The sequence below is a fragment of the Panthera uncia genome (genome assembly GCF_023721935.1).
Source record: "Panthera uncia isolate 11264 chromosome C1 unlocalized genomic scaffold, Puncia_PCG_1.0 HiC_scaffold_4, whole genome shotgun sequence".
Classification (NCBI taxonomy): Eukaryota; Metazoa; Chordata; class Mammalia; order Carnivora; family Felidae; genus Panthera; species Panthera uncia.
Window position 1 is genome coordinate 27,920,867 of NW_026057585.1, and position 23,580 is coordinate 27,944,446.

At 38.1% G+C, this 23,580-nt stretch overlaps 2 protein-coding genes across 2 annotated transcripts in view; both read right to left on the reverse strand.

Annotated features, from left to right (window-relative positions):
• Nucleotides 1–7,141, reverse strand: part of CC1H1orf146 (chromosome C1 C1orf146 homolog) — a 58,896-nt gene extending 51,755 nt beyond the window's left edge. The window contains exon 1 of the mRNA XM_049618467.1: nucleotides 7,052–7,141. The gene's annotated coding sequence lies outside the window, so the exon portion shown is untranslated. The remainder of the gene's footprint in view (nucleotides 1–7,051) is intronic.
• Nucleotides 7,142–23,468: 16,327 nt separating this feature from the next.
• The window catches only part of BTBD8 (BTB domain containing 8), a 116,829-nt gene continuing 116,717 nt past the window's right edge, over nucleotides 23,469–23,580 (reverse strand). Inside the window, exon 18 of the mRNA XM_049618421.1 lies at nucleotides 23,469–23,495. Within this exon, the coding sequence (XP_049474378.1) occupies nucleotides 23,482–23,495 (14 nt within the window). The 3' untranslated portion in view covers nucleotides 23,469–23,481. The remainder of the gene's footprint in view (nucleotides 23,496–23,580) is intronic.

A 23,580-nucleotide genomic window follows, 5' to 3' on the forward strand; every position in this document is an offset into this window, starting at 1 on the left:
CACAACCCACACAGCAGAAATAAAAACAGTAAGAGAATATTATGAGCAATTATATGCCATAAAAAATGGGCAATCTGGAAGAAATGGACAAATTCCTAGAAACATATACACTACTAAAACTAAACAGGAAGAAATAGAAAATGTGAACAGACCTAAAACCAGTAAGGAATTCGAATTGGTAATCAAAAATCTCCCAAAAAACAAGAGTCCAGGGCCATATGGCTTTCCAGAGGAATTCTACCAAACATTTAAGGAAGAGTTAACACCTATTCTCTTGAAGCTGTTCCAAAAAATAGAAATGGAAGGAAAACTTCCAAACTCTTTCTATGAAACCAGCATTACCCTGATTCCAAAACCAGACAGAGACCCCACTAAAAAGGAGAACTATAGACCAATTTCCCTGATGAATACGGAGGCAAAAATCCTCAACAAGATAGTAGCCAACTGGATCCAACAATACATTAAAAAAATTATTCACCACGACCAAGTGGGATTTATACCTGGGATGCAGGGCTGGTTCAATATTCGCAAAACAATTACCGCGATTCATCACATCAATAAAAGAAAGGACAAGAACCATATGATCCTCTCAACAGATGCAGAGAAAGCATTTGACAAAATACAGCATCCTTTCTTGATAAAAAACATCAAGAATAGGAAAGAAGGAGCATACCTCGAGATCATAAAAGCCATATATGAACGACCCAATGCTAATATCATCCTCAATGGAGAAAAACAGAGCTTTCCCCCTAAAGTCAGGAACAAGACAGGGATGTCCACTCTCACCACTGTTATTCAACATAGTATTGGAAGTCTTAGCCTCTGCAATCAGACAACACAAAGAAATAAAAGGCATCCGAACTGGCCAGGAGGAGTTCATACTTTCACTCTTCGCAGATGACATGATAGTCTATATGGAAAACCCAAAATATTCCACCAAAAAAACTGCTAGAATTGGTTCATGAATTCAGCAAAGTGGCAGGATATAAAATCAATGCACAGAAATCAGTTGCATTCTTATACACCAACAATGAAGCGAAAGAAAGAGAAATCAAGGAATCAATCCCATTTACAGTTGCACCAAAAACCATAAAATACCTAGGAATAAATGTAACCAAAGAGGTGAAAAACCTATACACTGAAAACTATAGAAAGCTTATGAAAGACATTGAAGAAGACACAAAAAAATGGAAAAAGATTCCATGCTCCTGGATAGGAAGAACAAATATTGTTAAAATGTCGATACTACCCAAAGCGATCTACATATTCAATGCAATCCCTATCAAAATAACACCAGCATTCTTTACAGAGCTAGAACAAATAATCCTAAAATTTGTGTGGAACCAGAAAAGACCCATAATAGCCAAAGCAATCTTGACAAAGAAAACCAAAGCAGGAGGCATCACAATCCCAGACTTCAAGCTATACTGCAAAGCTGTAATCATCAAGACAGTATGGTACTAGCACAAGAACAGACACTCAGATCAATGGAACAGAATAGAGAACGCAGATATGGACCCACAAACGTATGGCCAACTAATCTTTGACAAAGCAGGAAAGAATATCTAATGGAATAAAGACAGTCTCTTCAGCAAGTGGTGATGGGAAAAATGACATGCAGAACAATGAACCTGGACCACTTTCTTACACCATACACAAAAATAAACTCAAAATGGATAAAAGACAAGACAGGAAGCCATCAAAATCCTGGAGAAAGCAGGCAAAAACCTCTTTCACCTGGAGGCAAGGGAAACAAAAACCTCTGGAGGCAAGGGAAACAAAAGCAAACATGAACTACTGGGACCTCATCAAAATAAAAATCTTCTGCACAGCGAAAGAAACAATCAGCAAAACTAAAAGGCAACCGACAGAATGGGAGAAGATATTTGCAAATGGCATATCAGATAAAGGGGTAGTATCCAAAATCTATGAAGAAATTATCAAACACAACACCCAAAAAACAAAGAATCCAGTAAAGAAATAGGCAAAAGACATGAATAGACACTTCTCCAAAGAAGACATCCAGATGGCCAACAGGCACATGAAAAAATGCTCAACATCACTCATCATCAGGGAAATACAAATCAAAACCACAATGAGATACCACTTTACACCTGCCAGAATGGCTAACATTAACAACTCAGGCAACAACAGATGCTGGCGAGCATGTGGAGAAATAGGTTCTCTCTTGCATTGCTGGTGGGAATGCAAACTGGTGCAGCTGCTCTGGAAAACAGTGTGGAGGTTCCTCAAAAAATTAAAAATAGAACTACCCTACAACCCAGCAATTGCAGTACTAGGAATTTACCCAAGGGACACGGAGTGCTGGTGCATAGGGGCACTCGTACCCCAATGTTTACAGCAGCGCTTTCAACAATAGCCAAATTATGGAAAGAGCCTAAATGTCCATCAACTGATGAGTGGATAAAGAAATTGTGGTTTATATACACAAAGGAATACTACGTGGCAATGAGAAAGAATGAAATATGGCCTTTTGTAGCAACGTGGATGGAACTGCAGAGTGTTATGCTAAGTGAAATAAGTCATATAGAGAAAGACAGATACCATATATTTCCACTCTTATGTGGATCCTGAGAAACTTAAAAGAAGACCATGGGGGAGGGGAAGGAGAAAAAAAAAAAAAGCTAGAGAGGGAAAGAGCCAAACCATAAGAGACTCTTAAAAACTGAGAATAAACTGAGGGTTGATGAGTGGGAGAAAGGGGAGAGTGGGTGATGGGCACTGAGGAGGGCACCTGTTGGGAGGAGCACTGGGTGTTGTATGGAAACCAATTTGACAATAAATTTCATATTAAAAAAAATTAAAAAGAGTTAATATTTGTTCTTCCAATCCATGAGCATGGAATGTCTTTCCATTTCTTTGTGTTGTCTTCAATTTCTTTCATCAGTGTTTTATAGTTTTCAGAGTATACATCTTTCATTTCCTCGGTTAGGTTTATTTCTAGGTATCTTATTATTTTAGTGAAATTGTAAATGGGATTGTTTTCTTAATTTCTTTTTCTACTACTTCATTATTGGTGTATAGAAATGCAAGATTTCTGTATACGGATTTTGTATCCTGTGATTTTACTGAATTTGGTTATCAATTCTAGCAGGTTTTGACAGAATCTTTCATAAAGATTTTATAAAGAGTATCATGTCTTCTGCAAATGTGAAAGTTTTATTTCTTCCTTACCAACTTACATGTCTTTTCTTTTTCTTGTCTGCTTGCTGTGGCTAGAACGTCCAGTACCATGTTGTATATAAGTGGTGAGAGTAGACATTTTTTCTTCTTGTTCCTGGCCTTAGGAGAAAAGCTCTCAGTTTTTCCCCATTGAGAATGATGTTAGCTATAAGTTTTTCATATATGGCCTTTATTATGTTGAGTTACGTTCCCTCTAAACCTACTTTGCTGAGGGTTTTTATCATGAATGCTGTACTTTATCAACAATTAGAGATTGCTGGGGTAGTCTTCAATGGGCCCCCAGTGTCCCTGAAGGTTTTTTTCTGAAATGCCAACAACAGAAGGCCCTGACTCTATCCAGGTCATTTTTCATTTGCAATGAGCAACACTGAGAAATGCAGTAAGCAAGCTTGTCACCGCTTATTAATAAGTGTTCTCTTTGTTAATGTAACCAATTGCATGTGTCCATCTAGGTCCACTTCCGTTATTCCAACACATCTACCCACTTTGGGATTTGGGAGCCAAGGAAAACCATGAGGAACCTAAATCTTTGGCTACTACTTTTGCCATGATTTTTAAAGCCTGTTCCTTGTCCAGGCATCATGTATGTATATTCTGCCAGCATCAATTAAACAATACCAGGTCAACTTGTTAGCTTACAAGTAGGATAAAATTTCAGACTTTTCAGAGTTCTTGATAGGCATTATCTACTAAAGTGGGAAGATACACACCTAGCAATTGCATTTGTAAGTTTATCCTGAAAAGAAATGCATGCAACATGTATTAAAAGATTTGTACAAGAATGTTCATAACAGCATTTTAAAAGTTCATTCCTCATACTTTTGCTTAAATTTCTTTTTTAATCTTTCAAGGCTAGAATGATCCATGTGGTAATGGATTAGTGTTGGCAACATTCTTATGAAATCACTATTAGCTTAATAGAGATACAACTGAACATACATAAAAAGACTTACAGATAGGTGGACATAGATAGACTAGTACATACACGTGTATATATCTCTTTGCTTTGTTATCTGAGAGGGGCCTAAAATAAATGATACCTTCTCAGAAACAATCACACCTAGCAGCCAGATTTTTTTTTTTTAATGTTTATTTATTTTTAAGGGAGACAGCTAGAACTTGAGCAGGGGTGGGGCAGAGTGAGGGAGACACAGAATCCAAAGCAGGCTCCAGGCTCCCAGCTGTGAGCACAGAGCCTGATGTAGGGCTCAAACTCATGAACTGTGAGATCATGACCTAAGTCAAAGTCGGGTGCCTAACTGACTGAGTCACCCAGGTGCCTCAGACTTTGGTTTCTAATACTTTTCTCTAATAAAAAGAACTGGAGATCCCTGGGAGAAATGGTGAAAAGAAGTGGGACAAGAAATATACAAACTGAGCCTAGGGTATTTTGTAGTGCCAGAAAGGAAGGAAGTGATTAAAAACAAAAACAAAGTGGGTCACCTGGGTGGTTCAGTCAGTTGAGTGTCTGACTTTTGATTTTGGCTCAGGTCATGATCCCACGGTCACAGGATTGAGCCCTACACTGGGCTCCATAGTGAGTATGGAGCCTGCTTAAGATTCTTTCCCTCTCACTTTCTCTCTCTTCCTTTGTCCCCCTCCCTATCTCATGTGCATGCGCACTTTTTCTCTCTCTCAGAAATAAATTTAAAAAAACAAAGAAAAAACTAACACTGAGAGAAGTATGTCAAAAAGAGGAGAGGAATCACCTGAAAAAGATTCCTATGGCTAAAGCTGGAACAATCTGAGTAGCAAAATAAGTAAAATTATAATAAAATAATATTAAATTATATTAATAAAAGTCATAACATTTATCATATTTCAAACTATAAAACAAAAAGTCACACATCCATACTGATAAAAATGAATTAAAAAATTAATAAATGGGGGAGAGGCGACAAATCTCCTGAATGTCTTCAAGACACATTGGAGAAACATGACAGGTAGAAGACATTGGAAAAACATGACAGGTACTACCTCAGCCAGGTGGTCAAAGTCTACACCAATAGTTATAAATCACACTGATAGTATGTACCAATGATACAATGTAACCTTCTTCTCAATAATCTATAATCTTAGTCCTAAAGTGAGAAACACACCAAATTCCAATAATTGAGCAACCTACAAAACACCTGACCAGCACTCCTCAAAGTCAACAAGGTTATCAAAAACAAAGAAAGTCTGAGAAACTGTCACCTCCAAGAGGAACCTAAGAAAACATTAAAATTAAATGTGATTTGGTATAGTGACAGGAATCCTAGAACAGAAAAAAAAAGGACATTAAGTTAAAACTACAGAAATCAGAATAAACTTTAGTTAATAATAATGTAATAATATTGGTTCATTAATTGTGACAAATGTACCATACTAATATAAAACGTTAGTAATAGGGGAAACTAAAACAGTATGTGGGAATACTGTGGCTTTAGCCTCAATTTCTCTGTAAATCTAAAACTATTGTAAAAAAAATGAAGTCTATTAAAACAAACAAACAAAAAACCTACTTCTCTTTCAAAGCCCATTAGAAATGCTGTCTCCTGCAAGAAACTATCCCTGGGCCCCTCAAACTTAAATGAGACCTCTCCTTCCTCAGAATCCACCTTAGAATATCTCGGTTGAGCACCTATCACATTTTGTCCAACAAAATTATTTATAAACATATTATCTACTTTTTCATGTTACTTAATATAAAATTAGTTCAAAGCAAAATTTAGAAACCAACTAATCCAGATGAAAGTCACTTTCAGTTTACGGTGAGTTAGTTATCTCCTAAGGCAGTTTCATTCTACTTTTGAATGACTCTAATAATTAGAAAGGTCTTCCTGCTGGGTTGAAGCCAAATGTTCTATAATTTCCTCATTTATTGTACGAATAGTACTTTATCTCCAGCACCTGGCAGAAGTAGACACTCAAAAAATACTTGTTTTTGGATGAGTAAATGGTTAGCTGGTTAAAGGAAGGACTGCAACTTCTATTACCCCTCCCATACAATTCACTGTGTAGCTAATGATCATCCTCCTGATAATACACACATAATATATAGCCGTTTAATTCTTCACACCGTTATTGTAGGTTTTATAAACAATTTAAGTAAAGCTATGAGAGGTTTGTTAATTTTGTGCACTTCTAATAAGTGAGAAAGGAACTGGGGTCCGCAGATCCCCACGAGGGTACAATTAAGGAATAGAAATGAGGCAGACAACTAGGGCTGCAGCAGTAAGGCTCCTTCAGTATCTCTGAGGAAACGCCCCCGGGCGAGCAGCCACGCGGGGGCTCATCCACTCCAGAGCTCCGCAACTCTGGGCAAATCCCTTCACCTCCACTTGGCCTGCTTCCTCGTCTGAAAATAAAAAGCTCACACGCTCTTAAGGCACTACCCGTTCCAAGTCCCTAGGATTCTGGGCTATTAGGATTTCGTTTGTTTTCCCCAAGTTTTCAAATTCAAATCAACTTAACACTGCACAAAAATCTCATGTAAATCGCGTTCCCGCTCAGTCTCGTTAACTGACAACTGAGAGGTTGGACCACAACTATCTTCACGGCGGCTTCCATTCTTAAGAGTCTTCCTACCAGGATACAAACAATACCTGAAGTAAATATAAATCCGCAGACTTGACTACAAGGGTTCCGAAAAAGAAGGTTCTATAACCCTATAGGAAAAAACCTCAGGAAACCCCGTTCCATATGACTCTCAAAAAGAAAGGATGGTGGGGAGGATTCTCTCTCACGTCTCCAAATCTCTGAGGTAAAGATTGGACCTGGCAAGTCTGAGGAAAAAAAACACCCTGGCAGGAGAATGAAAAAAAACGTGAAGAGCGTGGTCCGCAGTGGCTATAAACACACCTACCCGACCAGCAAGTCCGTGGTGCCACGTCACCTCCCCAACTTCCAGAACGTTCCAAGAGTAGCGGAAGTATGGCCGCAGAGCAGAGAAGCACAGACGTCTTCGTGGCCGCCCCAGCCGCAGGACTTACTCTTCAGTTGCTGCGCTTCCGCGCAGCCGCAGACCTTGCTAACTTTGGCCCCGCCTTTTCTGATCATTAAATGGCAAGATTTGAAGGAGCCAGGAAGTGGTTGGGAGAAAGTAAGTTTGTTTGTTTGTTTGTTTGTTTTTCAGTTGTTTTTTGCGTTTGACTTACTTGCCTGGAGTTAATTTTTCACAATTTTTTAAATTTAGGCTCAATTCTTTTATTATTGACAACATAAGGTCACAGTGACCTCAGGTATATCCAAATTATGAAAAAATACTCACTTTTTCATTAGTAGCTGTAACTGTAACATATAGAAGCCTGTGTGTTTGCTCTTTTGGAATCCATTGTTTTCAACCTAACTGAAACTCAGCAAATTATTATGCGCTGGTGTTCACAATTGTAAAAATTGAAAAAGAAAAAGCCACCACTTGTCTAGAGCTTAATGGTTAGGATGCAAAACTATTTATGTCTTCCTTAGTAAAATATGTATTGCTGGGAAGAAAAATAGTGCTCCAGAAAAAATCCTTTGGAGCACACTTATAATACGGATTCATTATTCCCTACAGTAACTATTTTGTAAATTTTGACTTGTATATCTGATATTATTAAAATTAGGGGCACTCTTTTGCTGCCCCTGTTGGACAGTTTGTTAAAGCCAGGACAGGGCAGGTCAGATTAATCAAGACCTGACTCCAGCCACACCTGTGGATTTGGGCACTCAAGGAATTGACTCAGCTGCTGGTGGGGGCAGGAAGGTTAGCTTGCCAGAGGACCCTTCTTGGAAGGCCCTCATGTTTCTAGCTGGCTGATTGTAAAGGGGTAGGAGAGACATCCAAGAGTAAACTGCCGAGGCTCCCAACAAATAAGAGTGCAGGATAGCCTTCCCTTTCTACATGTAATACCACAAGGAGATTTAGCTGGAATGAGAGCAGAGACTCTAGTTCTGGTAGTGAAACTGGCAAGTGCAAAGAAGGGTCCATTCTGGGAGGATACTGAAGTTCTGGGCAACTGACCAGAACAGAGAGGGAAAAGCAAACTAATCTTACTGAAAACCTGCATTGTACCAAGTACTATACCAGATACTTTGCATACATGATTCTATTAATCTTCTCCATAAATGCTATAAAGTATACGTTATTCTCATTTTAAAGATGAGGGAGCTAGGGCTCAGAGTGATTTAGTTGGCCAAAGTGATATAGCTAGTAAAAAAAAGAGCTGAAATTCAAACCTAAATCTATCAGATGTCTGGGCCACATCCCTACTACTACAGTTCCTTCTCTGCACAAAGATCCAGTTATAAGATCTGGAAAATGTCATTTAGGTTACATAAGTATAAAAATGAGTTAGCAAAAAGCCACAGACTGTGGAGATAGCGTTGATAGTTCATCCTTCCTTCCTTTAATTTATCCTTCATCTTTTCAATCAACAAATATTTGATTGTGAAGAAAAATAGCCTAGTGTCTGGAGTCAAATAGCCTGGCTTCCTATCATGCCTCCACCATTAACTTAGCTATGTGAACACAGATAAGTGACAGCTTCTTGGTTTTCTTATTTTTTTTCTTTTTTTAAATTTTCCTTACCAATCTCTTTTTTAAATGTCTTTTAACATGTATTCATTTTTGAGAGAAAGAGACAGTGTGAGTGGGGGAGGGACAGAGAGAGAAGGGGAGGGGCAGAGAAAGAGGGAGACACAGGATCCGAAGCAGCCTTCAGGCTCCAAGCTGTCAGCATAGAGCCCTATGTGGGGCTCGAACTCACGGACTGAGAGATCATGACCTGAGCCGAAGTTGGATGCTTAACCAAGTGAACCACCCAGGCACCCCTCTCGGTTTTCTTATCTTAAACTAAGAATAATAATTGTGCTAGTTCATAGATCAATATATGTAAGCCTTCTAAAGCAGTGCCTAAAACAAGCACTCAATATGTTTAACATGCTATCGTTATTCAAATGTTCCTTTAGTGTCATCTGGCAGCTGTACAGTATCTGCCCAGTCCATTCCTTCTCCCACTCTCCTGCATAACTGTTTCATACCTTCTCCTTTCCTTAATTCTCTAGCACCTTTTCCTCATCCCTACTTTCAGCTGAAGGTCTTCCTTACTATTTAAATGAGAGAAATCAAAGCATCCAAAAGTGAACTTTCCACTGAGGCTCATGAGCACATCTACCCATCAATCATCATCTCTACCCACAGATTTTGTTTTCCTCCCAGTCTTGGTAGATTAACTGTGCATGCTCTTAAATAAGGTCAACACTGCAGATGGACACTAGATCTCATCTCTTCTTGTTTACTCAAGAACATAGTTCCAACAATTTTCTCCTGTCTCTCTTACAACATCAGTTTTCTAGTCTGTACTGGATCATTCCCATTAGGAAATAAATATGTCATTATTTCTCCCATCTTAAAATCTTTTGTTCCCTCTTTGCATTCTAGCTAACCATCCATTCTTCTACTCTCTTTTATAGTAAAACTCAAAAGGATTGTCTATAATTTCTGTTTCTAATACCTCTTCTCTAATTCTTTCTTACATTTACTATAAGGAGTCTGCCTTTTTCATTTCCACCATGCCAAAGAAATTGCTCTTGTCATGGTCATTGTTAAATCCAGCAATTTTCAATACCAATTTTACTTAACCATTTGTCACAGTTGACCCCTTTCTCCTCTTGGAAATACTTCTTACCCCATACCATGGTTTTCCTGTACCTCACTGGCCACTTTTTTTTTCTTCAATACCCAACCTTGCAGGAGAACCCCCAATACAGTCCTTAGACCTCTTTTCTTCTCTGGCTATATTCACTCCCTTGGTGATCTCATCAATTCATGGCTTTAGATATAATCCATATGCTGACAAATCCCAAATTTGTATCTTCAGCTTTAGCCTTTCCCCTGGACTCCAGCTGGTATAAGGAGCTTCCTATTTAATATTTCCACTAAAAGACATCTTAAATTTCACACTTCTAAAGCTGAACTAATTTCCCTCTGCAAACCTATGCCACCCCTAGTCTTCCCCATCGCAGGTAATAACTCACACTTTCATGTTGTTAAATATAAATACCTTGCTTGTTTCTTATATGCCTCACCTCATCCATTAGGATATCTTGTGGCCTGAACCTTCAAAATATATCCATATCCTCACCACCTCCCTAGTCTGAACCACCATCACCAATCACCTGGATTATTGCTATCACCTCCTAACAGATCTTCCTATTTATGCCTTGCCCCTTACAGTCCTTTTTCAACATAGCAGCCAGGGTAATCTTATTAAAATAGAAGTCAGAATTAAAGCTTAAGTCCTTCTGATGACTGACAATGGCCTAAGTCAGCCAGTTACCCTATTACCTATCTAAACCCCTTCTACTACTATTTTTCTAACTTACTTTTTCTGTCCCAGATACATTCTGTTTCAGACCTTCCTGTCCTCATATCTAGGCATGGTTCTGCTTCAGGGCTTTTGAACCAGATATATTCATAGTTCACTCTCTGTTTCCCCTCCTTCAAATCTTACTTAGCTCAACTGTCGTCTTCCCAATAAAGCCCACCTTGACTTCCTCATTTAAAATTAGAATCACTCCTGATCTCTCTTAACCTGCTGGGTTTGTTTGTTTGTTTTTCATGTCATTTGCTACCTTCTAACATATTACATATTATGTTTTTTTGTTTGTTTGTTTATAGCCTTTCTTCTCTCACTAGAATGTAAACTCCACAAGAGCATGGACTTTTGTCTGTTTGCTGATAAATCCCTAGCACCTAGAACAATGTCTGGTACCTAATGAGCACTAATAAATCTAGTTAAATGTTGAAGTATCATTCACCCTGACATATAAAGCACCTTCTAGTTTGTGTCTCAGTGGTAACATATCAGACTTCATTGAATGTTAGTAGCCATAATATGAACAGTACCAAAGGGTCTTCTATTTTTATTAAGATTCTTAGCCTCATTACTGTTAGGCTTGAACTAATTTATTTCAAGCTTTGGTCTTCTGGTTCAGGCTAATTTGTCTGAGAGGTGTTTACTTGAAATAAATGTTCAGCAGCTAACCCTGCTAACAAGTTTTCATTTGGGAGTCTTATGTATTACTGTGATTCATTTATTAACAGAATAAATAAGCCTGTTTGAGTTGTGCTTTTAAAGGTCATCTACACAATTCAGGTCCAGATATATTGAAACTGACTACACAGATATATTTGGCAGTTCTATAACAGCTCAACTCTATGATTCACTACTCCCTAGAATTCCTACACAGAAATATGTTCAATTTACATTCATGTTTAGTTTCAGAACATCCCTAATTCAGCAGCTGTGAGAAAGTTATAATGAAAAATTAATTCTGTAAATTATTTATTCCTGAATGGAAAATGTAAGCTTGAACTTGAAAGCATAGAATCAATAAAAATATATATATTTCATAAACCTTGCAATGCCATATTTCCACATTAGTTGTAGAATGACAAGCTGTTATGAGACAGTGCAAAGAATAGCTTAATGTTTTTTGTGAGATGTCTCAGTTTCATAAGCAGCAGCAAACCTTCTAATCTACTTAGTGGCTTGAATGCTTTGATAGATCTATGATAGTCAATGTACTTCAATATTTTTCCCTTTTAGTCAGTTGCAAATATTGAACAAGCATTTTCTTTTGAGGCTCTACTGGATGTTCTTTTTGTTATCTGCTTCATTCCTGACATTCTGACCTTGATGTTCTAAACTGTCAAAAGGAAACACACACATACACAAAGACTAAGGGAACGTAGAGGAAATCTGATGAAAGAAAAGTGGCTGTTTTCAAATCTAGCCTTTCCCCAATTGTCGTTGATACAGGAACTGATACAGTACTATATTCTCAAAACTCACCATGTATATAAATTCCTATTTTTAAATGACTGGATGTGAACAGTTTATTGCCTGAAGCCTGCTTCGGATTCTGTGTCTCCCTCTCTCTGTTCTTCCCCTGCTTGCACTCTGTCTCTCTCTCTCTCAAAAATAAATAAACATTACAAAAACATTTTTAAATAAAAGTAGCTGGTTGTTTGGCTTTAAAAGCTTTTTAAAAATAGGTTTGGGCATGTATGTATATGGTTTAGATAAAGCAAAATATATTCAGTTCTTTATTCAGACATTAAGAAAGAATTTTTGCACTCCTACCACACTGGTTCTATTCATCCTCTGATTTAAATCTCTCCTGAGCTCTCAACTGTCAGTGATAATCCCTTGTGTTGTAGCTACTGTTGGTTTAATGTGATTATTGAGTGTAGCTGTAATTTAATGGTTAATTCCTCAAAGTTTAGACACTTCGACAGATTCGTGTTTTTAGGCAAGGGAAATTGCCTTCAGTTCTCAGTCGTAATATAAAAGCAACCTAGAGGAAAATTCAACACAGCAGCAAAAACTACGTCTGAGAACATAAAAATTCCTGAATTTAAGGCATTTTGAACTGGATAAAGAAATTCCTACCCTTCAAAGCATAATCAAATTTTATCATATAAAAAGGGATTTAAAAAATACATAATATCTATCTCTGTCCCTGCATCAGATCAAGTGTATGTGCCAATTATAAATTTTGTGGTTACCACTTTTACCAGGTATGCACTGCTTTTTGAGGCAGCCAGAGCTCTTTTTTTTAAATTGAGGTATAGTTGACAATGCAATATTATATTAATTTCAGGTTTACAACATAGTGATTCGACAATTATATACATTATGAAATGCTCACCACAATAAGTATAATTATCATCTGTCACCATACAAAGCTATTATGATATTACTGACTATATTTCCTATTGCTGTACTTCCCGTCCCTGTGACTTACTTATTTTATAACTAGGAGCCTGTACGTCTTACTCTTCTTCACCTATTTCACCCATCCCCACAACCCTCTCTCCTCTGGTAACCACCACTTTGAGTTTGTTCCCTGTATTTATGAGTTTCTGAGTCTGGCTTTTTGTTTGTTCATTTGTTTTTTAGATTCCACATATAAGTGAAATCTTATGCTATTTATCTATTTCTGTCTGACTTATTTCACCTAGCATAATATATTCTAGGTCCATCCATGTTATTGTGAATGGCAAGATTTCACTCTTTTTATGGCTGAGTAATATTCATATATATATATATATATATATATATATATATAGTGGACATTTGTCTCTCTTGATGGACAATTAGGGTGCTTCCCATATCTTGGCTATTATAAATAATACTGCAATAAACTTAGGGGTGCATGTATCTTTTTGAATTAGTGTTTTCATTTTCTTCTGGTAAATACCCACCATTAGAATTACTGAATCATGTGATTGTTATTTTAATCTTTTTGAGGAACCCCCCATACTTTTTCCCATTGTGTCTGTACCAATTTACATTCCCACCAACAGGGGATAAGGGTTTCCTTTTCTCCACATCCTTGCCAACATTTTCTATTTCTTGTCTTCTTGATACTAGCCATTCTGACTGGTGTGAGGGAATAACTCACTGTGGTTTTGATTTTCATTTCCCTGATGGCAAGTGCTACTGAACAGCATTTCATGTGTCTGTTAGCCGCCTGTACATCTTTTGTGGAAAAATGACTATTCGGCTCTTCTGCTCATTTTTTAATTAGGGTTTTTTTGGTTTGTTTGTTTGTTTGTTTGTTTGTTTGTTTTTGGTGTTAAGTTGTATAGGTTCTTTATATATTTTGGATGTTTTTTTAACATTTATTTATTTTTGAGAGACAGAGCACGAGTGGGAAAGGGGCAGAGAGAGGCGGGACACAGAATCCAAAGCAGGCTCCAGGCTCTGAGCTGTCAGCACAGAGCCCGACGTGGGGCTCTAACTCAACAGACTGCAAGATCATGACCTGAGCTGAAGTCAGACGCTTAACCGACTGAGCCACCCAGGTGACCCAATGTATATTTTGGATATTAACCCCTTGTCAGATATATCATTTGCGAATACCTTCTCCCATTCAGTAGGTTCCCTTTTTGTTTTGTTGGTAGTTTCTTTCACTGCACCAAATTTTTTTAGTTTAATGTAATCCCAATTGTTTATTTTTGCTTTTATTCCCCTTGCCTTAGGAAATAGCCAGAGTTATATTAATTACCTCTTTATTTCTTCTTTCCTTTACCTCTACTATCTCTCTCTTGTACTACATCAATAGAGAGCTAGAAGGAAACAGTTGAGCAGGAAGGAGGGAGCAGGCTGCATGTTGGGAAGTGTATTGTCCCAATATATAGCATTGTAGGGAGGAGCAGAGAGACGACCCAAGAGCAGTGCAAACTGAGAATTTTGTAGTTTTTTATGTACTCTGTCATTTCAAAATCTTCTAACAGAAAATTAGACAATAGTATAAGAACAGCCAGTACAGGGAAAGTTCAATAGGTCAATGATTAGTAGACATAGAAATTGAAATAAGATCTGACACATATACAAGTGGAAAGGGAACAGGACCAAAAGAAACATACAATTCTATCTGTTGATAAACACTTAAGTCTGAGGAGTCTTACAGAAAAGTGAGTAAAAGAAGAGAAAAAATCAACATGGAACCTATGAAAAAATATTTCAGAACAAGGGAAAGGAAATGGCACCATAAAGACTGAAAGGAAAAGCATAAAAATGATCTACTGCATTATCCAAAAGAAAGCTTCCAGAGACTATTTGCATCCTTAATAGAGTACAAAAAGCCATGTGTGTTCTAAAAACATGCATCCATAAAGTGTGAGAAGAAAGATATAAACAGGATTAAATGGGAACTCAAGAAAATGTTATGAATAAAATAAAGGACAGGGAATTATACAAAAATAACGCAACCACAGAATTAAAATCCCCACTGGCAATGAAGAAAGACTTGACTCTGCAAGAATATTGAATAAATAATGAGGGTTACTTGAGACACTCCTGGTGAACAGATAAAGATAAGAGGTAGGTGGAACAGATAAAAGTAGGGAAACAGAAAAGACAATTGGTATTCATGAAGAAGAGACTAAAACAAGTGGAAGAAAATCAAATATATGATGGGAAGGACACTTTCCTGATGAGAATAAAAAGCCCATAGATGCAGACAGAAAGAAATAGCCATGTTTTTGGCAAAAATAAATGACAAAGACCTACATCTAGACAAGCCTGAGAATGTTTTTAAATTACAAGGCTCCAGAAAAAAAATCTACAAAGATCTGTGAAGGAAATAAAAGATGTTTCCTAGAAAGCACAAGAAAACCATGTTCACTTCAGACTTCTGTGCTGCCATACTAAATTATAGGAGATAATTATTACAAGCTATTTTCAACTAACTGAGAGGTAAGGACAGGCAATGAGCACTCAAATGGGTTAAATGAAGACATACATATAAAGACTTATTAATATAGTCACAAAAGCTAAACACAGATGTAATGCATTAATTTATGCACCTCTTCAGATCCTTTTGACCCTTTGTTTCCCTGGTTTCAGTATTTGCTCAGCTTCCCAGCCCAAGCAGCCCATTCAAAGGCTCTTGCCATTCCTACAATAATAACTCCTGATTCCTCCAACTGGATTTTGTCTTCTGACACCACCAGCTGGATCAGCTTTCCCAGGCAGGAAGGCTATTTTTGGCATGGGCTCCATCATATATGCTACAGTGGAAGCTGTATTGGCCCAATGAGATCCATGGAGGGAGGCCCTGGCTTCTCCAGTAGCTGCCAATAGGTGCCCAGGTCACAGTCTGTAAGTACGGAGGAATTAACTCCTATGGTGCAATGAAGAGAAAATAGGGAAGAGCAAGCACATAAATTTTCACCCTTCTTCCCCCTTATTGTTCTAAGATTCAGAAGCACCATTAGCCTCTCCAAAGGTGTCCTGTGTGACCAAGCAAGCAACTATTTCTCATGAAGCTGAGCATAGCTTGCCTCCTTGTATTTGCTTCCCTCCTTCCCTTTTTACTTTACTTTCTTCCTCACTGTTGCTTCCCTAGGATTGAACCCTCTGATAAAACATGAGTTCCACAAGCTTTGCCTTAGGTTCTATTTTCTGGAGAACTGGGCTAAAACAAAAGTCAAAATTATTCTTAAAAGGGAAGACATATCATGTAAAAATTATGAATGATAATCTGGATCCAAACACTCAAAACATCTAAACAGTATCAGAGAGAGGAGTAAACAAAGGACATAAGGTAAGAGGAAAGTGGTGGAGAGAGAGGTGTGCTAATTTCTCATTTCCAATAGGGGAAACTCAAAAGATGTCATTACACATTGGATTCTTGTGGACTGGAGAAATATAAGGTAAAAAATGTTTTAGGGAAAATAGTGTTAACTGCATGGGGGAGTTAGAATACTAATTTTCTAAACATTAGAGAAAAGCAAATGAAATCTGATTTGTAGAAAAAAAGACACAAAAGAAGGACGGTTAAAACATAAAAATCTAAAACAAAATGAGAAAATTAACAAATTTAATCTTATAAATGATGTTGAAGATATTTAAAGAAAAAAAAGATATTTAAAGAAAAATAAAAAGTATACACCATGAAATAAAAAAGAGAATGGTAGAGGTCATAAAACAATTTTGGAAGCTGGAAGCAAAAGAAGGAGTGACAATTAACCTAATAAATCCAAGATTAACCTAATAAATCAAAGAAAGGTAAAGCCTAACTCAGCAGTGGGGGGAGTCAGAAAGCAACTCAGAACTCCCAGAGGCTTAGAAATTTGTTTCAGAGTTTCTGGTGTATCAGAGGTGTGACTTAGAGGCAGAATTATTGAAAGCCTGTTTTTTTTTTTTTTTTTTAATGTTTATTTACTTTTGAGACAGAGAGAGACAGAGCATGAACGGGGGAGGGTCAGAGAGAGAGGGAGACACAGAATCCGAAACAGGCTCCAGGCTCTGAGCTGTCAGCACAGAGCCCGACGCGGGGCTCGAACTCACGAGTTGTGAGATAATGACCTGAGCCGAAGTCGGACGCTTAACCGACTGAGCCACCCAGGCGCCCCTTGAAAGCCTGTTTAAGAAGCATTCAGAATCCAAGATGCCCTACTCATAGCCAGGTGACTCCTCCTCCCTGACTTCAGCAAATCAGAGGTTATTTCTCTGGAGAGGGTAGTCTGATAGTCTTTGACGGGGGGACTGCAGGTGCAACTGAAAGCGGATTTTGCTAAAAACGGGAGGATAAGAGAATACATACACACAGAAAGTGATACCCTCTTCCATAATGTACCATAATTGCTCTTAGAATGTTGGTATCAAGGTCATTTCTTCCAGGCAGGAGATAGGAAGATTTTTATTATATGAGGAATCTAAATAGATTAGATGAAAAGACCTCAAGATGCTGACAGTGGTGTTTCACAAAAAATGGGCCCAATCAGATTATTCTGCCAAGAAGACTACCATCAACAAGCCCAACTCACTTGCATATAATTTCCAAAAAATATTTGAGTCCCTAAAATATGAGAAAAAAGCCAAAGAATGCCTCTAATTTCAGTCTCTAAAAATAGACACTAAAACAAATAGAAAAAAGCAAATTGGGAGAAACTCACTGTGCAGAGTATGAAACTGTAAAAAAAATAATTTATACCCTCAGATGAGGAAAATACTGCATCCAAGGAACAAGAAGAAAATACTATTAAGAAAAATTTCAATGAACAAAATAAAAAATAAAATAGCAATAATGAAAATTCAAAGCCGAATGGAAGCACTGGGAGACAAAGTTAAGGAAATTCCTCAAGAACTAAAGGACAAAGAGATTAATTTGAGGGAAAAGGTATTAGTGTTCCCATATCTAATAACAGGAGTTTCAAAAAGACAGAACAGAGAAAACAGAGGAGGACAAAATCATTGAATCAATAATCTAAGAAAATTTTCTACCATGGAAGGACATGAGTTTCCAAACTGAAAGGGCCTCCCACATGTGTAGGACAATGGATGAAAATATACCCATGTCAGGTACATGGTCATACTATTTTATAATATCAAGGACAAAGAGAAAGTCCTAAAATTCTTCAGACTACTTACAAAAATAAAAACAAACAAACAAAAAAACAAGAATCAGAATAGCATCAGACTTAACAACAACACTGGAAATAACATATTCAAAAATTGGAAATAAAATTATTCCCATTCAAGAATGTTATATTCAGTTAAGCTATCTTCTAAATGCATGGGTAGAATAAAGGTGTTTTCTGGCTTTCAAGTTCTTAAAAATTGTGCCTCTCATGGATCCCTTTGGAGGAAGTACTCCACCAAAACTAGAATATAAAACAAAGAGGAAGATGGGACATAGTTAATGGGGAGTTTAATGAGGAAAGAAGTGAAGGAATCCTCATGTTGAACATGAAGGGAGATCCAGGGAGACAGCTTTACAGAACTCCTAGAGAATAAACTATCCAGACTGGAGGAGGATAAGTTGAAATGAATGAGTCCTTTTTTAGTTAGTTCTGTGCTTTTAAACTCATTTGACTTGGTGTGCAAAAACTTTTAATAATATTAAAGACTCATCTATGTTTTACCTATTTATCTTTTTTTTAATTTAAATCCAGTGTAGTTAATATATACTGTTATATTGCTTTCAGGTGTACAATATAGTGATTCAACAATTCTATACATTACTCAGTGCTCATCATGATAAGTGTACTCTAAATACCCTTCACCTATTTCACTCATTCTCCCCCTACCCACCTCTCCTCTGGTAGACATCAATTTGTTCTCTTTAGTTAAGGGCCTGCTTTTTGGTTGGTTTGTCTCTTTTTTTTTGTACATTTATTTTGTTTCTTAAATTCCACATTTGAGTGAAATCATATGGTGTTTTTCTCTGACTGATTTATTTCATTTAGCATTATACCCTTTACTAGATCCATCCATGTTGCTGCAAATGGCAAGATTTCTTTTTTTATGGCTGAGTAATATTCCACTGTGTGTGTGTATAGTCACACACACACACACATATATACACACCATATCTTTTTCCATTCATCTATTGATCAATACTTGGACTGCTTCCATAACTTGGCTCTTGTAAATAATGCTGTAACAAACATAGGGGTCCATATATCTTTTCAAATTAGTGTTTTTGTTTTCTCTGGGTAAATACCCAGTAGTGAAATCACTGGATCATGTGATATTTCTATTTTTAAGTTTTTGAGGAACTTCTGTAATGTTTTCCATAGTGGCTGCACCAGTTTGCATTCCCACCTACAGTGCATGAGTATTCCTTTCTCCCCACATCCTTGCCAACACGTGTTGCTGATGTTTTTTATTTTATTTTATCCATTCTGACAGGTATGGCGTGATAGCTCATTGTGGTTTTGATTTGCATTTCCTTGATGATGAGTACTGTTGAGCATCTTTTCATGTGTCTGTTGGTCATCTGTATGTCTTTGTAGAAATGTCTGTTCATGTCTTCTGCCTACTTTGAATTGTTTTGGTTTTTTTTGGCATTGAGTTTTGTAAGTCTTTATATATTTTGTATACATATCAGACATGTCATTTTCAAATATCTTCTCCTATTAAATAGGTTGTCTTAGTTTTGCTGATTATTTCCTTTGCTGTGCAGAAGGTTTTTATTTTGATGTAGTTCCAATAGTTTATTTTTGCCTTTGTTTTCCTTGTATGTAACTGTTTTCATTTCTCTTGCTGCTTTTAAAATTCTCTCTTTATAACCACTTTTAACCATTTTCATTACTACGTGTTGGTGTGGGCCTTCTCGGTTGATTTTGTTCAGGGTTCTTTGTGCCTCCTGGATCTGGATTTCTGGTTCCTCCCTCACATTTGGGAAGTTTTCAGCCATTATTTCTTCAAATAAAATTTCCACCCCTTTTTCTCTTTTCTTCTTCTGGGATCCCTATAATGAGAATGTTAGTATGCTTGATGGTGTTACTGAGTTCCCTAAGTCTCATTTCATTTATTATTATTATTATTATTATTATTATTATTATTATTTTCTCCTCTCTCCTTTTCAGCCTGATTGCTTTCATTACTCTGTCCTCCAGTTTACTGATCTGTTCTTGTGCTTCCTCTAGTCTATTTATTCCATCTAGTTTATTTATTTCCTTTATTGAGTACTTCATCTCTGATTGGTTTGTTTTATGTTTTCTCTCTTTGTTAATGGTCTCACTGAAGTCTCCATCAGATATATTACTCATCTCTGTTTCATTTAGGTCTCTTGCTGTGATTTTGTCCTGTTCTTTCATTTGAGACATGTTCCTCTGTCTTCTCATTTTGTCTAATTCTCTGTGTCTGCTTATATGTGTTAGGAAAGCCAACTATGTCTCCTGTTTTTGAAGATACTGGGTTTATGAAGAAGAGGTCCTGTAGTGCTCTGCAGTGCAGTATCTCCTGTTCACCAGAATCTGCTGCTTCAGAGGTGTCTTCTATGTGTGTTGCACGTGCCCTGCTGTTATTGCCATGCTGCTTGTGCCTTCAGTCCAGTCATCTGCCTTGGTTCTCTGTGCCTGTTGTGGGCAGGGTTTGGTTCCTGTGTTGTCATTGGGCCAGTCTGGGGCCATCTTGGGCTTGAGTTGAGTCAGACTAGGTATTTGCCTAGATGCAGTAGCATGGAACTTCAGGGTGATTTCCCTGTGTTGTCCCCTGTGAAGCTTTTTTAGGTGGGCAGTGCCTGAGGTCAGACCTGAGGTCTACCCCCAGTACACTGCTGGGGCTGCAGTTGGACTGGTATATGTAGTTATCTTCCCCTCTCTCTGGGACAGGAGTCACTTTGGAGTGGTACTGGCCCCTGTTGGGACTGCTTATACACTGCCAGACCCGTGACACCACTTTGGATGGTCTCTTGCCAAGGACATATTGAAGGGGGCAGGTCTGTAGGAGCACATGAACGCAGGGTGCACTGTGCCAGCAAGGTCCACAAGGGACCTGCATCTGCTTGGGACTACTTCTCTGAGGCTGGCCAGGTTGGAGGGAGTAGACCTGCAGAAGTGCAAAGGGGTGCTGTTAGCAAGCTAGGTGGAGAGTGATGGCTCCGTGCTGGTTCCTGAAGGTGTTTTTGTATTTAGGCTGTGGGGCAGGGGAGGGAAATGGCACCTACTAGTTCTTTTGTTCTTGGGGAAATTTTCCCAAAGATCCCTGCCCCTCCACCACATGCTCAGTGATTAGTAAATGAATCTTCCTGTATACCTCAAGTGTTTTGTTTTGTTTTTTAAATTATATTTATTTTGAGAGAGAGATGCAGGAGGGGCAGAGAGGGAGAGAGAGAGAGAGAGAAAGAGAGAGAGAATCACAAGCAGGCTCTGCACTGTCAGCACAGAGCCCAGTGCACGGCTCAAACCCACGAACTGTGAGATCATGACCTGAGCTGAAACCACAAGTTGGACACTTAACTGACTGACACCCAGGAGCCCCTACATCAGGTTTTAACTACTGCTTCTATGCTGTATCTCCATGTGGCTCTTTGCTGTGTTATCTCTTTAAAGGTGGGGACTCCACCCTCCTAGCTCTCCCAGAGCCCAGCCTGCTGATTTTTCAAGTTCCAGGTGTTAAGCCCCACTGATTCTTAGGCCCTCTGTTTTTCAAAGCCAAATGTTATGGGAATTTGTCTTCTCCATGTGGGTTCTCCATGACTGGGGTGCCTGGTGTGGAGATCTGGTCTTCTCCCTTCTCCACACCTATGTCCCTCCCTCCCACTTATAGTCCCACTGGACTGTTCAGCTCCTGATCGAGTCTCTGCCCTTCCTGCCCTCTTTGATGTGGCCTCTTCTTTACATTTGGCTGTGGAGAGTTGGTTCTGCCAGTCTTTGGGTCATTTTCTGGGTAATTACACTGACATGGGTGTTATCTAGTTGTATCCATGGGACAAAGTGAGCTTAGGATCCTCCTACTCTGACATCTCCCCTGAAGTCCCTATCATCTGTCTTTTTTTTTTTTTTAGTTATTTATTTTAAGAGAAGGGGGGGGTGGGTAGTGTGCAGTGGTGGGACCATGGGAGATGGAGAGAGAGAGAATCCCAAGCAAGCTCTGTGCTGAGATCATGACCTGAGCTGAAATCAAGAGTCAGACACTTAACTGACTGAACCACCCAGGTGTTCCCCTATCATCTTTTTTTTTTTTTAATGTTGATTTGAGAGACAGGGAGAGAGAGAGCATAAGCAGGGGAGGGGCAGAGAGAAAACGAGAGAGGGGGAGACAGAGAATTCGAAGCAGGCTCCAAGCTGTCAGTGCAGAACCCAATACAGGGCTCAAAACCATGACTGTGAGATCACAAACTGAGCCAAAGTCAGACACCTAACTCACTGAGCCACCCAGGTGCCCCCTTATCATCTATCTTTTAAAGACACAAAATGAGATTCATCTTATGTGTCAATTATGTGTCAATTACACATATGTGTACCTTATGTGTCAATTACAATAGCTACAATTATGATCAAAATTGTTAGGAAAAATAATTCCCACCATTTTAAGTTTTATTAAAAAATTTTAGTATACCAGTAATTAATATATTTTAATTTCAATTTTATTTTTCTTAAGTAAACGCTACATCCAATGTGGGGCTCAAACTCATGACCCCAAGATCAAGACTTGCATTCTCTGTGTACTGAGCCAGACAGGCACCCCAATACATTCCTAATGTAAAAAGCAGAAAAAAAGAGTATAACAAGAACACATTCCCAAATCCAGAGCTAACTACTACCAATATATTGGTATAGTTATCTTTAGTTATATATTCATATGTATGATAAATAGGATTAGGTCTGACTGCATAGAAGAGAACATTCAGTTAATAGTAGTTGAAAATGCTAAGTTTAATATACAAAATCCTCTTCCCTCATGTAATAGAGGTCCAGGGTTGATACAGTGGTTTCATGAGGTATTTAGGGACCCAGATTCCTGGTAGCTTTCCATTCTGCTATCACCAGGGTGTGACACTCACCCTTATGGCACATTTATGCTCCAGGCAGCTTGACAGGGAAGAAGAGAAGGAAAACCCAACCTCTTTAGATAAACTTTTAGAAAGTGCTACTCAACACTGTTATTTCTATTTCATTGGTCAGAACCTGGTCACAAGGTTATAATTAGCTGCAAGTAAGGCAGGGAAATGTAGTATTTATTCCGAGTAGCCAAGTTCCCAGCTATAAATTCAGGGTTCTACAAGGAAAGAAAAGGAGAATAGATACTAGGGTAGGATATTAGTAGTTGCACCAGTCAGGTTGTCCAGAGACACAGAACCAATTGGAGATACATAGTAAGAGATTTATTTTAAGGAATCAACCCACAGGATTGTGGGGGCTGCCAAGTCTGAAATTTGTACATCAGGTTGGGAACTCAGACATGAGTTGATGCTTCAGTCTTGAGGCAGAATTTCTTCTTCTCCAGAAAACTTCAGTTTGTGCTTGTAAGGTCTTCAACTGATGGATGCGGCCCAGTCACATTATCAAGGATAATCTCCTATACTTGGTCAAGTGATTATAGAGGATAAATACATTTACAAAATACCTCACAGCAGCACCTAGGTTAGTGTTTGATTAAATTA